We start from the raw sequence: 24,204 nt of genomic DNA, 5'->3' as shown, positions 1-24,204 counted from the left end.
TATCTAAAGAAAAAATCAGCATAAATCCAAGAATTATAATCCTTTTTTTTTATCCTGTGATTGTCAGCCTTAGAGTAATAAAAACCATCCCAAAGGGTCACCAAGGAAAATAACAGGGCTGCCATTTTCTCTAGATTTTGAGGGATGGCGTAATCAGTTTGCTTCTCTTGCCAGTATATGGGAAGATAAACTAAGGGTGAGGTATCTGTGGAGTGTTAAGTTAAAAAGGAACTCGAACAGCTTAGTCCTTTTCTCATAATGACAAACAACTACCTACATTTACTATTCCATAGCTTTACTCATATGTAAAGTACAAAGCAGGTTCTGGTGTCTGGATCCACACCAATTATGTTTTCCAGATAAGGCTTTAGATTATGGTAACCAGGTATCTGCAACAAAAAGCAGATATGTGGTTACTAGTGGCTGGGGCAAGGGAGGAATGGGGAGTCACTGCTGAATACGGGCGCAGGGTTTTATTTTGGAGTATTGAAAATGTTTTGGAACTATAGGCAGTGTTTGTACAACACTGAACTGTACTAAATGCAAGTTCTAAATGAATTGTTCACTTTAAAATACTTCATTTTATGTTTATCTCAACGCTTTCTCTAAATTACCTGTCTTTAATTTAGGCATTAAGTTAAAGTATTTGTAAATACCTTCCTAATTTTTCACTTTAAATCAACAATCCATACATCTATTCACCAAACCATGGCTCATATGCTGCTTCTCTTAATGAAAATTAACTTTCTAATTTCACTTAAAGCATAATTTTTTTAAATAAAATTCTTGAGCTGTTATCCATCTTGCTATGGCCCATTTCATCCCAATCACAGATAATGTAAGTTATATTATTTTTCAATTACAATGACACATAAAAATTCAAGTGGTAAAAAAAAAATCTTTGCTGTTTATTTAAATGTGATTCCCATCTCTCTCTTCCCACAAGATTTATACAAGTTCCAGAAACTGACTTAATATTTTAGGAACCTACATTAGAAGAGGTTGCTGGACCAATTATAAAACATTGAAAAGAAATGGGTCCGGAGCTACAGCAACTCTTTGACTCTGTATAATTTGACTATTAAGATAGAAATAATTGGGGTTTTCTTCTCTCAGAGAGACAGTCAACAGTGCTTGTAAGTATATCCATCTTTTAAATCTAGCAATCTTATATATAAAAATCTGATTAATAAGGTCGATGGGTTAGGTTTATGCTCATGTTTAAGTGTAAAGTCTGAACACTTACACATCCTAATTTATGTTGATCCTCAGATTATTCTAACCTGGGCTCTCCCCTACCCCTGTAATTTTGCTTGTGAATGTTTTATGTTAAGACTCCATTTTTACCACCAAAAACAAAAACAGAGTTTACTCTTACCATAATTAAGAGCTTCTGGTGCTGTCCATTTAATGGGAATCTGCTTTAAGCCAGAAGATGAATATATTCCACCATCTTCTTGACGAGACATTCCAAAGTCACTGATTTTCAGAACATTATTGTCACCTACCAGGCAGTTTCTTGCAGCAAGATCCCTAGGTTACAATAAGACATAGAAAACACCTATTAAAACAAATTGAAAGCCACTTTCATGTTTATTACTGCCACACTTCGCATTTTTACATTTGCAATGTATTCATAATGAGGTTAAGGATGCTAGTGATTTAGCAGTCTTTCCCATCTTTTCTGTCATAGGTAGAAATCATTCATGAGAACATTTGCATATGGAACAGGCCACATGATAATTTTCTAGGCACCACATGTATATGTTATTTCCATTTAAATGGGAAAATACTGAATCTAGGGTTAAGAGAGAAATATCACAGAGGAGAGGCTAAGCAGACTTGGCATTATTTCTCCTTTGACTGGCTTACCTGGAATAGCACTGCCTAATAGAGCTTTCTGTGACAATGGAGTATCTTCTATCTGTGATGTCTGATAGTAGCCTTCAGCCACAAGTGACTATTGAATACATGCATTGTGGCTAGTGTGATGGAGAAACTGAAATTCTCAGTTTTCTGTACTTTCAGGTAATTACATTTAAGCAGCTCATGTGGCTTGGAGCTACTAAGCAGCCTTTGGCACTGTAGCCCTAGAGTTTCCAATAAGTTGGAGAACAGCTGAGAGGCCAACAGCTTTTTTTTTTTTTGTATCTGGGGCATGCGTAATTGTACATGATGATCTGGCCCTACCTCTCTCTCACCTCATCTCTTCAAGTCTCTTCATAATTTGCTATATATATTCCAGCCATACTAAGCTGCTTTTTGACCCCAAACACAGGACAAATCTTCCCTAAACATGGCAAGCTTATTTCCACTGCATGCTTTGGCACTTAGCTGTTCTCTTTGCCTGTTCTGCTTCTAGACTTTTGCACAGCTGGCAGTTCTTCATTCATTCTTAGCTCAAACTGTTATATTTCCCAACCTCCCTTGCAGCTACCTGTGGCCTTAATCTAAGTTCTGGCCAATGAGATAGAAGCAGAAATTAAGCAGAAATTAAGAAATTGTGGGAAGTTTCTTAAAAAGAAAGGGCAAGTACCATTACATTTCTCTCCTCAGAGCACTCTGTCTTGACAGCCTTTAACTATAGGAGAGATGGCAGTGAACAAAAAAGATCAAGTCCCTACTCTAATTCTACTGGGGAAGACACTCAATAATCAAATTCATGTGTATAAATGTTTATATAAAGTATATGAGCATACACACACACATTCAGAAAATCTCATAATAGGTCTTGAATGTAAAGAAGAAAAAAACATTGTATAAAGGGAAAAAGATTTACATGAGGGACTCCGATTTTAGATAGGTTGTTAGGGAAGGTCTCTGATAGGAGAGGGTCTCTAAAGGAAGTTGAGGAGCAAGCCATGTTGCCATCTAGGAGAAGAGTGTTCAAGGCAGAAGGAACAGTAGGTACAAATGCCTTAAAACTGGTATAGGATTGGGATATTCAGTGAAGATCAAGGAAGCCAGTAGAGCTGCAGTGGAATGAGTAAGGGAGAGAAAAGGAGATTTGATCAGAGTTAGCCAGGACTGAATGATATGTGGCCTTTGATAGTAAGCTCTTTGGGTTTTATTCAACTGGGACGTAACCAGAGAGTTCTACACACACAGGAATGACATGATGTGACTTAGGTTTTGAAGGACTGTAATGCTACCATGTGGAGAATGAACTAGTAGAACCAGAGAGACTACTAGGAGACCATTCAGACGTCTAGGAGGGGCGATGATAGCCTACACTAAGATAGAAGTGGTGGAGTTGGTCAGAAGCTATCAGGTTCAGGATCTATTTTGAAAGTAAAATCAATAGGATCTACTGGTAGATTGGATGTGGAGTAGGAGAGAAAGATTCATGGATGGTCCAAGATATTTTGGCCTAAGTCAGTTACTTAGAATGGGGAACTGGGGGAAGGGTCAGGTTCAAAAAGAGCTTCATAAAGAGTGTGGCTGTGACAGTCAACTGCCCCCTAATGTCAATTCCCTTCTGGTTTTTGGTAAAAATAAAATAAAATAAAATGAAATAAAATAAAATCTTGATTTTAGCTAAATACATTGTCATCCAGCTAAAATCTGCTATGGGTCCCAACCTCCCTTGTAGCTAGATACGGCCATAATCTAAGTTCTGGCCACTGAGATGTAAACAAAAAAGTTCTCTAGAATTTCTGGGAAGTTCCTTTCGTTTAGAGAAAGGAGAAGTACCAGTACCTTTCTCCCTCCCCCTAACAGAAAGAGGAAGCATACTAAAGTTAGAAAATCGGCAAGAGACAAGGGGTCTAGGTCCCTAATGATGAGTGTGGCTGCCATACATGTTCTGGACTGCCTACCTCTGTTTCTCTGGATTGCTTTTTTTTTTTTTTTTTCTTTTGCCTTTTTAGGGCCATACCTGAGGCACATGGAGGTTCCCAGGCCAGGGATTGAATTGGAGCTGGAGTCACTGGCCTATACCACAGCCATAGCAAAGCAGGATCCAAGCTGTGTCTGTGACCTACACCATAGCTCATGGCAATGCTGGATCCTTAACCCATTGAGCAAGGCCAGGGATTGAACCCACGTCCTCATGGATACTAGTCTGGTTCATTAACCACTGAGCCAGTGTTTTTTTTTTTTTTTTTAATTGTGAGAGAAATTCCTGTATCATCAAAGCAATTTTTGTTTCTTAGTTTCTTTGAGGGGGCGAGTTGTATGTGTCTGTATTTTGTTATATGCAGTCAAAATGAATCCAACATTGGGGTGGGGAGTTTGATTTAGGATACTTGAGTTTAAGTTGCCTAGTAGATATCCAATTGGAGATGCTGGGTAGGCAGCTGGGGTATATTAGTCTGGAGGGCAGAAGAGAGGCCTCAGAATCGTCAGCTTTCAGAGGGCGTTTGAGGCTATGGGATTAGAGAATGCTTTCACCCAGAGGTGAGTGTAGAGAGTAAGAAGAAGGTCTTCAAGGACTAAGCTCTAGAGCACTCCATAGTTTAGAAAAGGACTGAAGGAAGAAGGTTGAGAAGGAGTAGTAAGTGAGGCAGGAGGGAAACTGAGAGAGTCAAGTGTCCTGGTAGCCAAGAGTCCTGGTAGCCAAGAGAGGAAAGCTTTTCAAGGAGGAATAGAAATTTGCCTGACATTAACCATACAAATGTTTTCTTAGCTCAGTCTCCAAGGCAATAGAAATAAAAGCAAAAATACACCAAATGAGACCTAATCAAGCTTAAAAGCTTTTGCACAGCAAAGGAAGCCATAAGAAAAAAAAAAATGAAAAAAACAACCTATAGAATGGTAGAAAATAATTGCAAATGATGCAACTGACAAGGGCTTAATCTCTAAAACATAGAAACAACTCATACAATTCAATAGCAAAAATAAAAATAACCCAATTGAAAAATGGGTAGAAGAACTAAACAGACATTTCTCCAAAGAAGACATAGGAATGGGCAAGAGGCACATGAAAAAAATGTTCAACATCACTAATTATTAGAGAAATGCAAATCAATACTACGAGGTACCACCTCACACCTCTCAGAATGGCTGTAATTAGTAAGTCTACAAATAACAAATGCTGGAGAGAGTGTGGAGAAAAGGGAACCCTCCTACACTGTTGGTAGAAATGTAAATTGGTACAACCACTATGGAAAACAGTATGGAGGTACCTCAGAAAGTGAAATATAGAAATACCATATGATCCAGCAGTCCCACTCCTGGGCATATTATCTGGAAAAAACTTTCATTCAAAAAGATACATGCACCCCTATGTTCACTGCAGCACTACTGACAATAGTCAAGAAAGACATGGACACAACTAAATGTCCATCAACAGATGAATGAATTAAGATGTGGAATATCACAATGAAAACTTCTCAGCCATAAAAAAGAACAAAATAATGCCATTTGCAGCAACATGGATGCAACTAGAGGTTCTCATACTATGTGAAGTAAGTTAAAAAGAAAGACAGATTCCGTTGTGCGCAGTGGTTAACGAATCCGACTAGGAACCATGAGTTGCGGTTCGGTCCCTGCCCTTGCTCAGTGGTTAACGATCGCGTTGCCGTGAGCTGTGGTGTAGGTTGCAGACGCGGCTCGGATCCGCGTTGCTGTGCCTCTGCGTAGGCCGGTGGCTACAGCTCCGATTCAACCCTAGCCTGGAACCTCCATATGCGCGGAGCGCCAAGAAATAGCAAAAAAAAAAAAAAAAAAAAAAAAAAAAAAAAAGAGAAAGACAAATACCATATGATATCATTTATATGTGGAATACCATATGATACCACTTATAAGTGGAATCTAATACATGACACAGATGAACCTATCTACAAAAAAGAAACAAACTCATGGACATGGAGAACAGACTTGTGGTTGCCAAGGGGGAAGGGGAGTTTGGGGTTAGTAGATGCAAACTATTGCATTTGGAATGGATAAGCAATGTGATCCTGCTGTACAGTACAAGGAACTATATTCAACCACTTGTGATGGAACATGATGGAAGATAATATGAGAAAAAGAATGTATATATGTACAGTATAAGTGGGTCACTTTGCTGTATAGCAGAAATTGACAGAACATTGTAAATCAACTATAATAAAAATATTAAAAAAAGAAAGTAATTGACAACTACTGAGAAGACAAGAAAGATGAGGACTACGAACTGGCCAGTAGATTTGGCAATACGAAATGTAATGAGACATTAGACAAGAGCAATCTCAGAGAAGCAGTGGGTACAGCAGCATGATTGGAATGTATAAAAAGAGAATGAGGAAAAGAAGTAGAGATAGTGAGTTTAGACAGTTGAGTAAATTTGCTTTAAAGGGGTACAGAGAAATGGGGAGGTAACTAGAGGAGGCTTCAGGTCAAAGGAGTTTTTCCCTTAATGTGTGGGCTCTTACAGGTATATGTGCAGGTGGTAATAATACTGTATAGAGGATAAAACTAATGCAGGAGGGGGGAAAGTGACAATTGCAGGTATGAGTCCTTGAGGATATAAGAGATGATGGGATTCATCTGTGTTCTTCATAGCTTTATCTCCAAGGCCCAGAATAATACTTGGCACATAGTAGGTGCTCAATAAGTTGAATGAATACATATAGGATTCTATCTTATCCTAGAAGTGATTCCTGCTGAATGCAGGTTGTCTATTTTCTACTTTCCTTTGTAATTCTTTTCTCGTGAGGAGCTATCCACAACCTGTCTGGCTTTCAATGGAAATGGTTTTATATATTTATCTTTGGAATGCACCTATACATATCAAACATGACTCAAGACTTCTAAAAACCTAAAGTCTAATTTATATGATTGCTCTCGTAACATAGGAAGCACCTTGAGCAACGGACCTATATCAATAGTTGGCTGGTGATGATGGTATTTCCTCAGGAAGTTAAATTAACCTTTTACAGTTTAGCAGGAAACTTGGGTGGGAGTACCTAAAGACATTCTGAAAGTAATGCGACATTTTCTACCTTACCAGTTTGCTAAGATTAGCTTTATTCATTAGATCAGGTTTCACAATGAAGAACTTTAAAAGAAGCCCAAGGTTAAAATTACATCCCTGACTCACTTCCCAATCTTTAGATGTAATATGAGTGCCCATTGGAAGAGTGAGGGACTCTCGTTTTTGCTGGATAAACTGAGTAATAGTGAAATGCCAGTTCATCTTCATCTGTGGGAAGGAACTATATTTGCTCAGGAATGCTGAGTTCTAGCAATGGCATAGATGGCCAGAATCAGTACTGGCTATGCCACTTATTTGGGTGTCTTGGCTTATTAACCTTTATTTTACTCATCTAAAAAACACAAACTAGCAGGGTTAAATGAGCTAACGTTTGTAAATTACTAGCATGCAACACATGGCTCAAAATAAGTCTTAAACAAGCTATGACGATGATTCTTACACTACAAGAGGCCCTGGAACAGTGAGGTAAGAGTTTGTGGCCTGCACTATTTGCAGAGGATATGGTTTTTCCTACATAGAAAATCTCGAGGAACTTATATAACAATAACAAGTAAATAAATTCAGCAAAGCTGCAAGATAAAAGGTTAATATTAAAAAATATTCTTGTATGCTAGCAGCAAACAATTGGACAAGAAAATAAATTCCATTTACAGTAATCTCAATAAAACAAATACCAAAAAAATAAGAAAATTAAGTTCTTTATATTTAAAATGATAAAACTTGACTGAGGAAAAATGATAGACCATGCTGAAGTGGAAGACTTAACATTGCGAAGGCGGCCATTCTTTCCAAATCAATCTATAGACTTAATGAACTTCCAGTCATTCTAGCAGACATCTCTGTCAAATTAGACAATCTGATTCTAAAATGGATATGGAAATGCAAAGGTTCTATAAAGTAATTTTAAGAAAGAAGTCCAAAACTGAAGGACTCCACTAACCTGATTTTAAATCTCACTATAAAGCTACTGCCATCAATACAGTTAAGTGAAGGAAAAAAGGTATTATTGCTTAAGGGAACAGAATAGAGGGTCCAGAAATAGATCACTAATGTACAGTCACCTAATATTGGCAGAGGTGAAGTGGCACTGCAGCGTGCACCTCCCAATCCTAGTCAGGGAACCTGCTGATTCCTCTTCGGGGTCAAATGCCATGACTCTTGTTCAGAATGAGCTTTCCTTCCGTGCAGCATTTTACTCATTTCAGGATTTCAGTGTTGGTACTCTGCTCAGAATAATACCTATGCTTTCCAACTACATACACTGCTGTTGTTGTAATTATTGTCACTACAACACCAGTTTAGGGTTTGTCCTCTGAAATGAGGATTACAGTCCTCTGAGGGACCAGTCTAAAACTAATTTAGAGATTCCTTCAACTCACCTTCAGCTCATTTACATTCAACTCACTGAATGTAAATAACATTTCAGTAACATTTACAGAAAACACTACATTCTTTGGGCTGCATAAGTGCAAGTGCATGGCAATGGTATCTTTGGGGCATACTCTATGAATTAAAATAAAACCTTAGGGCTTCAGAAAATAAGCATGCACTTATTCACTGTTGGCCTAATATTCTAAAAAGTATTAAAGGAGATAGGAACAGCAGATATGGTCTCTGGGCTGAGAAGCTGACAATCTAATTTGGGAGATAAGGCAGACACACACCTGTGCCCTGCTCTTCACTCCATTCCTTTCTGTATTAAGCTCACGGTTGCCCTGCTTGGATTCAGGGACTCTAGGAGATGCACTCACGCTCACTGCCTCTTCACACAGGAAACTGCTGGAGAACATGTCAGTGTGAGCCAGTGTGTTACAGGCTGCAAGTCCTACAGGAATTCAGAGATGAGAATTCTCCTACACAGGCTGGTGCAGTGGTTCACAGCAGGTACTGGAGACAGCTGTATCTCCCCATGTGCAGAGAAATGTCACAGCAAGTGCTGCTGGCTGCCAAGAGGACACGGAAATGTTCCGCGTATGTCTGCCGAGTTGTCTTAGCTGAAGATTCAAAGTCAAACCTCTGAGTGTAGACCAGGGGTGTTTTACAAGTCAGACATAACATGAGATAGGCTAATAAAGGATAAATTGGGAACAGAGCACAGTTACAGCAAATCAAATGCCAGCAGACAATGGAGATGAGCACATTTTCTTTGCTGCCGGGAAAGTGCGATAGTGGGCATCTTGCTCTGTGGTGATGTTGCCTCTCGGAGCAAATACTCTGGTAAATGGGGAATAACCAGGAGGCTGGGTCAACGCTCTCCTCTGCCAACTACTTTAGCCCAAAAATCATATATGACTTGCAGCTATGATTCCATCAGGTCAGGATGGATTTGTCCCTTATATAGGAAAGGAATTAGAGAGGTATTTGCTCCTTTTCCCACTGGGTCTGGATAATACTGAGCCACAAATAACTATCAGCACTTAGAAGGAGAAAGCCTCCTTAAGACCCTGAGGTTTCCTCATTCTAACACATGGCACAGAATCAACAACCCACGGATGCAGCTGGCGGTGGGGGGGGGGGGGGTGGTAAATGAAGCAGACTTCATTTGCCTTATTATGTTTTGCTAAAGAACACAATTCTCACATCTCATTACTGAGCAACATCTCTATAACTGGTAGTTGCAAGCATATTTGGGGGGGCATTACAGAGTAGAGGTTGAAAATTGATTTTAAAGCATTACACCATTTATTAGCTCTTGGATCTTTAGAAATTTGCTTTCTCTTAGCCTCAGTTTTCTCATCTGTAAAACAGGAATAATAGTATCTAAGACTGTTGTGAAAATTATGCAAACTGTTTAGTACAATAATTGGAAAACAGCTACACACAGATAAAAAACTGCACATTTATCACAGTAAGACTTGAACTGTAGCTGCAGAAACCATGTGTTGGAGAATCATTGCCCTTTCTGCCTTCTAACTGAAACAACTATTTGACAATTTTCTATTTATATGAATATAAAAGCCATTCAATTTAGTTCTACTAACAACATGATTATATAGTATATACTATATGTCAGGCACTGTTCTAAGCTCTTTTCATGTATTAAGCCACTTAATTCTTCTAATTACTGTTTTTTTTTTTTTTTTTTTTTTTTTTGTCTTTTTAGGGCTGCACCTGCGGCATATGGAGGTTCCCAGGCTAGGAGTCGAATTGGAGCTGTAACCTCTGGACTACGCCAGAGCCACAGCAATGCCAGATCCGAGCCGTGTCTGCAGCCTACACCACAGCTCACGGCAGTGCCAGATCCTTAACCCACTGAGCAAGGCCAGGGATCGAACCCACAACCTTATGGTTCCTAGTTGGATTTGTTTCCACTGTGCCATGATGGGAACTCCCTAATTACTGTATTTTTGATCTTCATTTTTATAGATGATAAAAACAGAAGCCCATAAAGTGAAGTGACTTGCCTAAGGTTGCACGGCCAGTATCAGGGTGGGTGGGTTGGGGGGACAGGAAGTGAACCTGAGGAGCCCAGCATCAGAGTCTACAATTTTAGCCACCTATTATAATGCCTCTCAACACATCTTATAATTCTCTTTCAGAATGTAATCAAATTCCATACCATTTTATCCACCACCAATGGCTACAACTTGTGAATTTTAAACAACAGGAGTTAAAATTTGTTACCTTTAAGAAAGGAAGTGGCACTTCAAACTTCCCTCTCAAAAGAGAGAAAAAAAAAAAAAACAGAAATAGATGTTTCATGTACTTATTATTTAGACTGTTTTCTGAAGAAGTCAAATCTTACCAACTGCTTTAAAACAATATACATGTGTGTTTTGATGAAAGGCAAGTAGGACTGCCTGTTTCTTGCTGCAAAATTTTGTACACGATAAAAGAAATAGAAGTCTGAGCTGTCTCACAGAGCACAGCAAGAAATGGAGGTGGGCAGCATGGGGTGTCTTTGGCAACAGAGCTGGCACCGAGGGGACCACTTTATTCCAGTTAGTACCGAAGCCACTTTATTTAGCTGAGAGTGATGGCATCAAAGATTAGCCAAGAAAGAGATGACCAGCCAGATCCTTCTGCAAAACACACATTGCTCATTTTCACTTCAGAATCTAGCTTAACTTTCCTTTGAATAAAATACATGGTGACAATCTCCCTCCATTTCTCCTTTTCAACTGTGCTCCTGATTTACCCCGAGTTTTTCACTCATCACATTGTTCTTCCTGGGCTCTGTTCCCCTCCCAGCCTCCTCCATCCTATTTCAAATGTCTCCCTCGGTAAGCTCTGTGCCCATGGCTAATGGGGCACTTATTTCTAAAAGAACAGGCCCCAAAGGAAGTCCCAGCTGCAAAACTGTGAAAATTAGCCCCGTTATTAAACTGTGCCTTTTCTGTTCCTTTGAAAAATTACTGAGTGGGACAGGTTTCTGCGAAGTTGGAAGCAAAGTGCTGCTCCTGTGAATGGAGAAGTGGCCCAGGTGTGGAGGGAGAGTTAGAGTGTAATCTATATTTTTGTGCCCAGGGCTGATCCAGCACCCTGTGGGTACATATGGTGAGAGCCAAAGCACTCCTGAAATCCGTCTCCTGTTGCCTGCCAGGACACTTAAAATTCTCAGTATCTGAGTCTCTTCATGTACTCAAAGCCACTGCTAACATGCAAATACGTTACTGGTGGGGAGAGAGGGACATACTGACTTTTATCCATATTTTGGCATAAATTATTTTAATAGATAATTGAAGAGACATCATATAAAATCTTAAGGGAATGAAGTATAGGGCCAATATGTTCTGACAGCAAGACAAAAGAAGAGGAAAGGGAAAACTGAGTAGCACAGGGAACTGGCTGAGGAGAGCCAGCCAGGGCAGGGCATGCAGCAGGTTCTGTGGGAAAAGTCAATCTGGGCATTGGTTGAATATTAAGGAGTGTGATGGGGTGCTTTGGGTATGGGCAAAATGCAGCTACAACCACCAAAAAAAAGCTATCTAGGGCTAGCTTTTGTCAATTTATTCTAAACTGGTTACTTTCTCAACAGCAGAGGAATATCATCACTGGAGGCTTAGATACCTCAACCGCTGAATCTTCATGCTAGAGCAATGCTTCACTGGGCTGCATTCTGTAGAGAAGCAGAGGCTTCTGGTGGTTTCCTTTAATGAGGCTACTGCCTGATAGCTGGGGCATGAAGCAGCTAAATCCTTGCCTGACATAGCTGGCTGCATGAGAACTATTTATGGGAGCTACTGGTAGTCAACAGCCTTTACTTAAAATGGACATGATCAGCACATACAGAAGTGCTTACTTTTTTTTTTGCTTTTGCTTTTTTTAGGCTGCACCCATGGCATATGGAAATTCCCAGGCTAGGGGGTCGAACTGGAGCTACAGCGGCCAGCCTACGCCACACCCACGGCAACACGGATCTGAGCAGTGTCGGCGGCCTACACCACAGCTCAAGGCAACGCCAGATCCTTCACCCACTGAGCAGGGCCAGGGATTGAACCCGCAACCTCATGGGTACTAGTCAGATCCGTTTCCGCTGCGCCACAATGGGAACTCCCTCGAAGTGCTTACTTCTTCTGCCTCTTTCATCTCCTCTCCTTGAGACACTTCCCTACAAGAGAATTCTAGCTGTACACGTACAAGTTAACTCCATATATTCTTTTAATAAGCTTGTAAATCAAATTCCTAGATAGTTAGCTAAAGGAAGGGAACGCATACTAAATACGGATATTTAAAAAAATTCAGCACCAAACACACAGTGATAATAGTTGCTTAATCCTAAATGTACCTGAAAAACCCAAGGGGAATTTTCTATTTAGCTACTGTGACTAATCTGGGTGGTTTACGGTTTTATGAAATGGGTACTCTATTTGTGTAGTTATCTATAAATATCCCTCATTCACCATTTTCTGCTATCCCGTGTGGGCCACACTGTGAAATGAGATACCAAATCTCTAGAGATGACTACAAATTTTAAATAAATATTGGTATAATGTTGAATCTATAAATAAAAAAAGAGTCTGGCCTAGAGGAACTGGGGCTTAGGTGTACAGGAGTGGGGTGTGGAGGACAAATTTAAAAAACACTGATGGAAAATAAATGTTTAAATCTCTTTAGTTTACAGAAATAGAGCAAATCCCAATGGATAATTCAACAACAAAACAGTCATCTTAAGCATGCATATTAAAGGCCAATAGCTGTGTGAGGCTGCATAAAATGTATTACAATGGTTTGCCTCCAAAATTAGCCTCAATACTAATGGCAAAGAGCCTCTGCTCCTAAAAAACTTCTGGAAGAGAGATTTTAAAAATATCCACCCACTCCCATTCTGAGAGTATGAGAAGTGAAAATGGAAGCCACTTGCCTGAGTGACTAATGATATAACCTATACTTGGATGCAATAAGTTACTCTGAGCAACACTGTAAAATAACTGAGCAAAGTGATAAAAATCACTCCTTACTGAATAGTCATCAAGATAATAGCCACCATTTGTTGGGTGTTTTACATGTCAGGTACTGTGTTAAATCTTTTTCACAAAACTCATTTTCTGTCAATACTCAGCTTCATGCACACTAATCTGAATATTAAATACATTTAGATTTTTCCAGAAGCAATAATGAAAATATCTCCAGTGTTGGGAGTTCTGGACTAGAGGCTGGAAACCTGTATTCTTACCAGTGTTTTCCTTAACAAGCTGTGTAAACGAGTATATCACACATCACTTTCCTGGACCTTAGGAATGACAGCACCAGTTCTCGACCTTTTTGAGCATAAGGGCTCCTATGTAATTTCAAAAAATTTTATGACTGCTTTGTACCACATCTACCCTGAGATGAGACTTGTATATTTTATAATGGCTGACAGAGAAAATAAAACGTGATGAAAAAGCTACTGAGAATTCAAAAATGTTCTGAAACAAATTTGTATTCTATTATCATAACAATAAGACAGTACTGCATATAGATAAATACAAATGTATTATTCTGTCTCAAATGATGTGTGATGCACACTTGTAATAACTGGAGGAACCAGGGGTCCATGGTTCACCACTTGGTAGCCAGCATATGGTCCTTTCAACTCTAACATTCTGTAAGCTTTAGATTAAAGGCATTGTCTTCCTATAACTGACCGGGTCAATCTAGCCATGAAGTGATGCTAGATGGTCCTGGTAAAGAGATTTCCACCTTTCCATTTCCAAGGGTGAATGCCAACAGCAGATGATTAGAAGTAAAGGTGGGAGGGTAAGTTAGAAATTACAAGCTAGGACCAAGAAAACACACTTTCCAACCATGTAAGAATAAAAGTGACCATTTATTTAGCTCCTAGTATGTCAGGCAAGATATCAGGAGCTTAACTTATTATGCCTAATACCTATTTGAAGTATAGGTATCTCTATTATACTGATAAAGAAACTGAGGCTCAGAGATTAAATAACTTGCTCAATAAAAGAGCTGATAAGAGTCTGGGTATTGAATCTGTCTTGCTCCAAAGCCTATGTGCCCTCAGTATTCTACAATACCCAGGATTCTTTTGGTTCTGTTGAACAATAGTTCATTTTTATCTTGACAAAACTTATACTCTGCAATCCCTGCATAGATAGATTTTTGCCATTTTGTTCCTGAGACTTGATTTCTTTTCCATTTAAGTTGGATAAAATAGAGTCCCTGCTCAGTGCTTGGGGTCTAGATTATAGACCATATTGTGAAAACTAAAAGACATTATTTTTCCTATTCTACTCTATTCTGTATAAAAGACATATAACAATTCCTCCAAAACCATTTGTTATTGTTTATACCTCCATTCTGTGATATATAGTGGCACCCAGATTAAAGGCACATCAAGGAGAGGAGTGATTGTAATTTGTGATGCACAAGGTGCCACAATGAGCTTCCAGACATTTAAAATGTTTACAGTGTGTAAAATGTTCAGTTACTAATGAACAAACACACTCTAATTATGGTGAAGCACACCTAGATTTAGATACTGAACCATCCGCAGATGGTTAACTCTGCAAGACTATCCTCTCTCTGCAAGAGATGTTTCAGACTTTGCACTTTGCTGAGAGGGTCAGTAACAGACTATATCCCCAAATGCCCTACCCCCCAATTCTCCCAACCAGATAGAGCTACACTGCCAACCTGCACTTTTGCCTCTGCTTTGGTGATGCTTAGCAGACTCTTAGGCCATAGTCTTAGTCAAGGGGAAAGGCCTCTGGCACACTAACACAAAAAGTGCCTTTAGAAAAGTGTGAGCCCTAGGTACACAGGGGAAATGTCTAATCGCATTTACTGTGGCACCAATATCCTGTTAATGGAAAACACTTTTCAGTATTTAGAGGAATTCAAGACAAGAAATGACTTTGTGTATCTCAACAGTTCTTTCTTTGCCTCCCATTTACATTCTTTTAAAATGAAATTTTCATTATTCCCATTTCAATTTCTAATGTTGTTTTCTAGGTTTATGAAGTGATATCCCAGGTGACATTATTATAAATTTCCCTTCGGTCCTATGATTGCTTTCAGTATATAAAATCCAAATAGGAGAGCCAAAGTTATGAATAGGGTCTATTTTATAATAATTCATTTTTATCTTGAAACGAAGATCTGAAATTCAATTTCTTTTCTGTCTCTCCATATTTTCTTTCCATAGTCAGGAGAGCTTGCTTTATCTTTGCTCATTTTTAATTCTGCATTATGTTTGATAAGACTTTATTTTTGTGGTATTATATTAAGACTTGATTTAATTTATGTAACTGTTTTTTTTTGTACTTGTACAAGATAAAAGTTTTTAAAAATACTCGCCAAATGTCTTTCCATGATTATTCATTCTGTGATTCTTTGATGTTATCCACAAAAAATTTGCATTTTGCATTCATCAAGGAATACCTGTCTGAACAAATATTAACTGTGTATACACATGTCCTTTTGGTCTCTTAATGAAATTTGCATTTATCAACTTGCAGACCACAGTTACATTAAAACAAAAGTATCTGAAAGACTTCAAGTGGACAAAATAATAATTTATATAAATGTAAAGCCTATCATGCCTAGAGGATTCTACACATTTTTGCCAATTACAGTCATCTCCAAACTACGAGAGGAAAAGATGACAGCTGCTTTAATGACATTCAACACAGTGTATAGCAATGGGGGCAGAAAAGTGATTATCACAATACCTTGGTGAAATTACTTGTAGAATAATTACCTACATGGAAACTCAACTAGGACACAGCATTTTTAAGTTCCATGAAATACCAAATTTTTATTTTAGTGCTGTCAACTGAAATTTAGCTGATATTAGGAAATAGTGCAGCCTTCTAGATTATTGAAAGTATTTTTAAAGCAAAGTAACTAGGGGCTACATTAGAAAACAGACTTACAACACATGCATCCGCATGTTCACTGCAGCACTATTCACAATAGCCAAGACATGGAAACAACCCAAATGTCCATTGACAGATGATTGGATTAAGAGGATGTGGTATATATACACAATGGAATACTACTCAGCCATAAAAAAGAACAAAATAATGCCATTTGCAGCAACATGGATGGAACTAGAGACTCTCATCCTGAGTGAAGTAAGTCAGAAAGAGAAATACAAATACCATATGATATCCCATATATCTGGATCTAATATATGGCACAAATGACCCTTTCCACAGAAAAGAAAATCATGGACATGGAGAACAGATTTGTGGCTTCTGAGGGGGAGGGGGAGGGAGTGGGGTGGACTGGGAATTTGGGGTTAATAGATGCAAACTATTGCTTTTGGAATGGATAAGCAAGGAGATCCTGCTGCATAGCACTGGGAACTCTATCTAGTCACTTATGATGGAGCATGACAATGTGAGAAAAAATAATATATATATGTATGTGTGCCTGGGTCACCTTGCTGTACAGTAGAAAACTGACAGAACACTGTAAACCAGTCATAATGGAAAAAATAAAAATCATTATAAAATTTAAAAAAAAAAGAATACAGAGTTCTATGAAGAGAAAAAAAAAAAACAGACTTACCGATTTTCTTTATTAACATTCTTGTTATTTTGGCACAAATGGCCATTAATCTGTCATTAAATGCTTTCCACAAGACAATATATATAGCTTAGACTATGAAGCCCAACATTTTTGTTTGTTTGTTTGTTTGTTTTTTGGTCACACCCATGGCATGTGGAAATTCTAGGCCAAGGATCAAACCTAAGCCACAGCAGTGACAATGCCAGATCTTAACCTGCTGAACCACCAGAAAACTCCAAGGCCCAGCATGTTTTTTAGTAACAATGTTGGTAGAGAAAAGAGATAGTTATCTGATTTGAAAACTGATTAACCCTACTAAGTCTCTATTACACAAATGAATTTCTATGTTCTAAGAATCTGATATTCTCTAGTTACCGCTCGATAGACACAAAAATCTTTCTACTTAAATCAAAAAGACATATTTAATTTACTTTGTACTTTAAAAAGAACTATTCCATTAATCTTATAACTAGAATCTAGCTATTAAAATACACAAGATTGGGCATCCATACATGTACCATATGTGCATGTCAACCAATCAGTTGACCATTGGTTCAACTTTTCTTTTTTAAGGCCTAAATAGGTACCAGGTCCTCTGTTATGTGATGCAATATAAAGATAACCTCATTCCTTTTCCCAAGGAATCAATTTTAGTAGAGGAAAAATTACAAGATTGGAAATTACAGTTTGAAAATTAGGAGTGGGCTCTCAGAGAGAGATATAGTGTGAAAACTATAGCCACAATATCTCATACTTCTCCATTAGTAACTTTCATGAGCAGAATGCTGCAGAAGTAATATTATGAAGTTGTGGAGTGTAGGCCTCAAGAAGCCTTGCAGCATCCACCTTTGTCTTCCTGGAATACTCCTGATAACAGGTAAAAAAGCTTGGGTAAGAAACCAGGCAGAGAGAGAGGCCCAGCCTCCAATAAGCAGAAAGCCCCCAGTGATGTGAGTGAGGCTATATTAAACTCTCCAGCCCTAGACAAGCTACTAGATATCTGAAGTCACATAAGTGACCCCAGCGTAGAAAAGCAGAAAACCATTCAGTTGAGCCCAGCCCAACTGTTGACCTGACCTGATGAAACAAATGAAATGAGAATTACCATTATGTTGGTGGTAGTATTTTATATAGCAATAGCTAACTGGAACAACAGATTTATTAACTGCACTGACAATGACAGCTCCAGAGCAAGGATGGGCAGGGGAGAGATGAGAGCAAGAGATGAAAGAGAAAAGATTACTGTTCATGGAAGGTCTAAGTGATTACTGTTCATGGAAGGCCTAAGGGTGCCACCTGCTTCTTTCTCATCCATACCTAATAGGTAACTGCTTCAGCCACCTTCTTCATGGTGAAATAATTTCTTCTGGCTTGGTTTCTGATCCTCAGCTTTGAACTTACAGTCTCATCTAGCTTTTTAGGGGCCATATAGCTTTTAAGGGCTGATTTTCCATTTCAAGCTTTTTGTGCATTAATAACTTCCAGGATATTTGACTAATATCACTTCTAGACATTGCTTCTTGGGTATTTTTGCATCCAGCAAATGAGATTCCCAGAGGGCTCCACCTGGTCCCAACCTTCTGTGCTACCAACCACTTGTAACCTGATATAACAAGAAAAAATAAATTGAAAATATATGGTGCATAAGGGAGTTTCCTGGTGGCCTAGCAGTTAAGGATTTGGTATTGTCACTGTTGTGGTTTGGGTTTGATCCCTGGCCCAAAACTTCTGCATTTCAAGGGTGTGGCACATGGAAGTGAGTTAATTTAGAGGTAAACCTCTGTGAGATGTGTTGAGCGAATTTTGCTATCATATTAGAACAAATCACAAAGTGAAGTGGATAGTGATGACCTGGAGTCATCCAAAAAGGTGAACAATTATCCAAAAAGGTGAACAATTACATGGTGTCAGAAAGTAGGAAAATGGGAAAGACAGATTATAATTATTTTCATAAACATTTTAAAATTGAGGAGGAGAAGGCCAAGTGTTAAGATAAATTGATTTGATTCCCACAAAAAGTATGTACTTAGTACTTACTATTTACCAGGCACTGGTCCTAAGCAAAACAGTGACAAGACACAAAAGAATTTATGTTCTTGTGGAACTTACACTAGTTAAATGATGCATTATCAAATATGATGCATATAAAAAATTACTCAAGGATATATTTGATATTAGGTAAAAGGGAATCCATAAAGGACGAAGACGTGGTGAGAAAAACACAGCAGGAGCAAAGACATGAGAGACACAGTTATGTCGAAAGAACTGTCAGTCCATTCTGTTAAAACCAATGTAGGCAAGGGGGACAGGATTAAGATGGTGGAATAGAAGGCCTGGAGCTCAACTTCTCTCCTAAAAACAACAAAATTCACAACTGAAGACTGAGCACTCTTCACCAAAATGGACCAGAAACCTTAAAAAAGATACCCTACTCCAGAAGAAAAAGAGGAGGACACATCAAGAGGTAGGAGGTGTGATTTCAAGACATAAACAACCCCATACCTCCTGGGTGGGAAGCTCCACAGACTGGAAACTAACTGGTTCACAGAGACTCACCTACAGGAGTGAGAGTTCTGAGCCCCACTTCAAATTCTCACATGTGGGGACCTGGCATGGTGAGAAAGAGCCCCGGAGCATCTGGCATTGAAGGCCAGTGGGGCTTGTGTGCAAGAGCTCCATAGGACTGGGGCAAACGGAGACCTCATTCTTAAAAGGCACACACAGACTTTCACATGCACTGAGTCCTAGGGCAAAGCAAAGTCTCCAAAGGAATCTGGGTCAAAACTGGCCGCAGTTCTTGGAGGACATCCTGGTAAAACAGGGGTGAATGTGGCTCGTTGTGAGGGAAGGATACTGAAAGCAAAGCTCTCAGGAATATTCAGCAGCAGTGCCTTTCTCTGGAGGTGGCCATTTTGGGAAAATCTGGCCCCACCTGTCAGCCAGCTGCTGAGAAGCCCTAGGGCAAACAACAATCCAGGTGGGATCACAGCCCCACCCCTCAGTAAATAGGCTACCTAAAGACCCCTCAGGCACACAGCTGCCTCCAATCCCATCCAGAGACTAAGCTCCACCCACCAGAGGGATTAGAGTCGACTCCACCTACCAAGGGGCAGGCATCAGCCCCTCCCATTAGGAAGCCTACAGCAAGACCCCATACCAACTTCAGCCACAAGGGAGGCAGACACCAGAAGTAAGAGAGGCTACAACTCTATTATCTGTAAAAAGGTCACCACATCAAACACCCATAAGAATGAAAAGACAGAGGACTATAACTCAGATGAGGGAGAAAGGAAAAAACCTAGAAAAACAGCTAAACCATGAGGAGATTCTCAGCATCCACGAAAAAGACTTTAGACTGTTGATGCTGAAGAAGATGCAAGACATTGGAAATAAACTGGAGGCAAAGATGGATAACTTACAGGAAACACTGAGCAAAGAGATACAAGATAACAAACATAAGCAAGAAGAGATGCAAAATACAATAACGGAAATAAAAATTGTCACTAGAAGCAGCCAGCAGCAGAATACAGGAGGCAGAAGAACAAATAAGCGAGGTGGAGGACAGATTAGTGGAAATTACGGATGCAGAACAGAAAAAAGAAAAAAAAGACTGAAAACAAATGAAGAGAGTCTCAGAGAACTCGGGCACAATGTGAAACGCACCATCTGTATTATAGGGGTGCCAGAAGGAGAAGAGAGAGAGAAGGAGACAGAAAAAATATTCCAAGAGATAATAGCCAAAAACTTCCCTCACATGGGGAAGGAATCACTCACTCAGATCCGGGAAGCACAACGAGTACCATATAAAATAAACCCAAGGAGGAACACCCCGAGACGCATATTAATCAAACTGACCAAAATTAAAGACAAAGAGAAAATCTTGAAAGCAGCTAGGGAAAAGAAACAAATAACATACAAGGGAATCCTGATAAGGTTATCGGCAGATTTTTCAACAGAAACTCTGCAGGCCAGAAGGGAGTGGCATGATATACTTCACATGATGAAAGGAAAAAACCTCCAACCAAGATTACTCTACTCAGCAAGGCTCTCATTCAGATTTGAAGGAGAAATCAAAAGCTTCACAGATAAGCGAAAGCTGAGAGAATTCAGCAACACTAAACCAGCATTACAACAAATACTAAAGGAACTTCTCTAGGCAGAAAAGAACAAGACAAGAAGGAAAGGAAAAAGAGCAGCAAAACCAAATCCAAAGCAATTAATAAAATGGCAATAAGAACATACATATCAGTAATTACCTTAAATGTGAATGGACTAAACGCCCCAACCAAAAAACACTGACTGGCTGAATGGATACAAAAACAAGACCCATATATACGCTGTCTTCAAGAGACCCACTTCACTTCTAGGGACACATACAAATTGAAAGTGAGAGGATGGAAGACAATATTTCATGCAAATGGGGATCAAAAGAAAGCTGGAGTAGCAATACTCATATCAGACAAAATAGACTTTAAAATGAAGAATATTTTCAGGGACAAAGAAGGACATTACATAATGATCAAAGGATCAATCCAATAAGAAGATATAACAATTTTAAATATCTACCCACCCAACATAGGTTCAGCACAATATATAAGGCAACTGCTAACAACCTTAAAAGGAGAACTCTTCAATAACACAGTCATAGTGGGGGACTTTAACACCCCACTTACAGCAATGGACAGATCAACCAGACAGAAAATCAATAAGGAAACAGAGGCCCTGAATGAAGCATTAAACCAGATGGACTTCATAGATATTTATAGGACATTTCATCCAAAAGCAACAGAATACACATTCTTCTCAAGTGCACATGGAACATTCTCTAAGATTGATCACATCCTGGGCTACAAATCCCACCTCGGTAACTTTAAGAAAATTGAAATCAGATCAAGCATCTTTTCCGACCCCAACGCTATACGACTGGAAATCAACAACAAGAAAAAAACTGCAAAAAATGCAAACACGTGGAGACTCAACAACATGCTACTAAACAACCAATGGATCCCTGAAGAAATCAAAGAGGAAATTAAAAAATACCTAGCAGCAAATGACAACAAAGATGTGACACTCCAAAACCTATGGGATGCAACAAAAGCCATTCTAAGAGGAAAGTTTATAGCAATACAAGCCCACCTCAGGAAACCAGGAGAAGCTCAAATAAACAAGCTAACTTTACATCTAAAGCAGCTTGAGAGAGAAGAACAGACAAGACCTAAAGTTAGTAGAAGGAAAGAAATCATAAAGATCAGAGCAGAAATCAATGAAATAGAAACAAAGAAAAGCATAGAAAAGATCAATGAAACCAAAAGCTGGTTCTTTGAAAAGATCAACAAAATTGATAAACTCCTAGCCAGACTTATCAAGCAAAAAAGAGAGAGGACTCAAATCAATAAAATTAGAAGTGAAAAAGGAGAAGTAACAACGGACATCACAGAAATACAAAGGATCATAAGAGACTACTATATGCAACTATATGCCAATAAAATGGAAAACCTAGAAGAAATGGACAAATTCTTAGAAAAGTACAATCTTCCAAGACTAAACCAAGATGAAACAGAAAAGATGAATGGACTAATCACAGAACTGAAATTGAAACTGTGATTAAAAATTTCCAAGAAACAAAAGTCCAGGACCAGATGGCTTCACAGGCGAATTCTATCAAACATTTAGAGAAGAGCTAACACCTATCCTTCTGAAACTATTTCAAAAAATTGCAGAGGAAGGGATACTCCCAAACTCATTTTATGAGGCCACCATCACCCTGGTACCAAAACCAGACAAAGACTCCACAAAAAAAGAAAACTACAGGCCAATTTCACTGATGAACATCGATACAAAAATCCTCACCAAAATCCTAGCAAACCGCATCCAACAATACATTAAAAGGATTGTACATCATGATCAAGTGGGATTTATCCCAGGGATGCAAGGGTTCTTCAATATCTGCAAATCCATCAGTGTGATACACCACATGAACAAACTGAAGAATGAAAATCATATGATTCTCTCAATAGACGCGGAAAAAGCCTTTGACAAAATCCAACACCCATTTCTGATAAAAAAAAACCCTTCAGAAAGTGGGCATAATGGGAACCTACCTCAACATGATAAAGGCCATATATGACAAACCCACAGCAAACATCATTCTCAATGGTGAAAAGCTGAAAGAATTCCCTCTGAGATCAGGAACAAGACAAGGATGTCTGCTCTTGCCACTACTCTTCAACATAGTTCTGGAAGTCTTAGCCATGGCAATCAGAGAAGTAAAAGAAATAAAAGGAATCCAAATTGGAAAGGCAGACGTAAAACTATCCCTATTTGCAGATGACATGATACTATACCTAGAGAATCCTAAAGACTCTACCAGAAAACTGTTAGAGCTGATCCACCAATTTGGCAAAGTCGCAGGATACAAAATCAATACGCAGAAATAGACAGCATTTCTATACACTAACAATGAAAGAGCAGAAAAGGAAATTAGGGAAGCAATCCTGTTTACCATCACATCCAAAAGAATAAAAATACCTAGGAGTAAACCTACCTAAACAGACAAAAACCTGTACTCTGAAAAGTATAATAAGACACTGATGAAAGAAATCAAAGATGACACAAATAGATGGAAAGATATACCATGCTTGTGGATTGCAAGAGTTAGTATTATCAAAATGACTATACTACGTAAGGCAATCTACAGATTCCATGCAATCACTATCAAATTACCAAGGACATTTTTCACAGGACTCGAACAAAATATTTTAAAATTTGTTTGGAAGCACAAAAGACCCAGAATAGCCAAAGACATCCTGAAAAAGAAAAATGGAGCTGGGGGAATCAGGCTCCTGGACTCCAGACTATACTACAAAGCAACAGTCATCAAAACCATGTGGTACTGGCACAATGACAGAAATACAGATCAGTGGAACAGGATAGAAAGCCCAGAATTAAACCCATGCACCTACAGCCAACTAATCTATGACAAAGGAGGCAAGAATATACAATGGAGAAAGGACAGCCCCTTCGATAAGTGGTGCTGGGAAAACTGGACAGCCACATGGAAAAGAATGAAATTAGAACACTCCCTAACACCATACACAAAAATAAACTCCAAATGGATCAAAGACCTAGGTATAAGACCAGACAAAACTCTTAGAGGAAAACATGGGCCAAACACTCTCTGACATAAACAACAGCAACATCTTCTCAGATCCACCTATCAGAGTATTGACAATAAAAAGAAAAATAAACAAATGGGACCTAAATGAACTTCAAAGTTTCTGTACAGCAAAGGAAACCCTAAACAACACAAAAAGGCAACCCAAAGAATG

At 38.9% G+C, this 24,204-nt stretch overlaps 1 protein-coding gene across 7 annotated transcripts in view; it reads right to left on the bottom strand.

The window, feature by feature from the left end:
- The window catches only part of FER (FER tyrosine kinase), a 433,188-nt gene that overhangs the window by 19,431 nt on the left and 389,553 nt on the right, over positions 1-24,204 (bottom strand). For all 7 annotated transcript variants that reach the window (XM_005661571.3, XM_021084609.1, XM_021084604.1 and 4 more), the window contains one exon: positions 1,379-1,533. In XM_005661571.3, coding sequence (XP_005661628.3) covers positions 1,379-1,533 — 155 coding nt within the window. The remainder of the gene's footprint in view (positions 1-1,378; positions 1,534-24,204) is intronic.

The sequence above is a fragment of the Sus scrofa genome, chromosome 2, assembly GCF_000003025.6.
Source record: "Sus scrofa isolate TJ Tabasco breed Duroc chromosome 2, Sscrofa11.1, whole genome shotgun sequence".
Classification (NCBI taxonomy): Eukaryota; Metazoa; Chordata; class Mammalia; order Artiodactyla; family Suidae; genus Sus; species Sus scrofa.
Note: the sequence above shows the minus strand (reverse complement) of the source record. Positions and strands in the feature narration are given on the sequence as shown.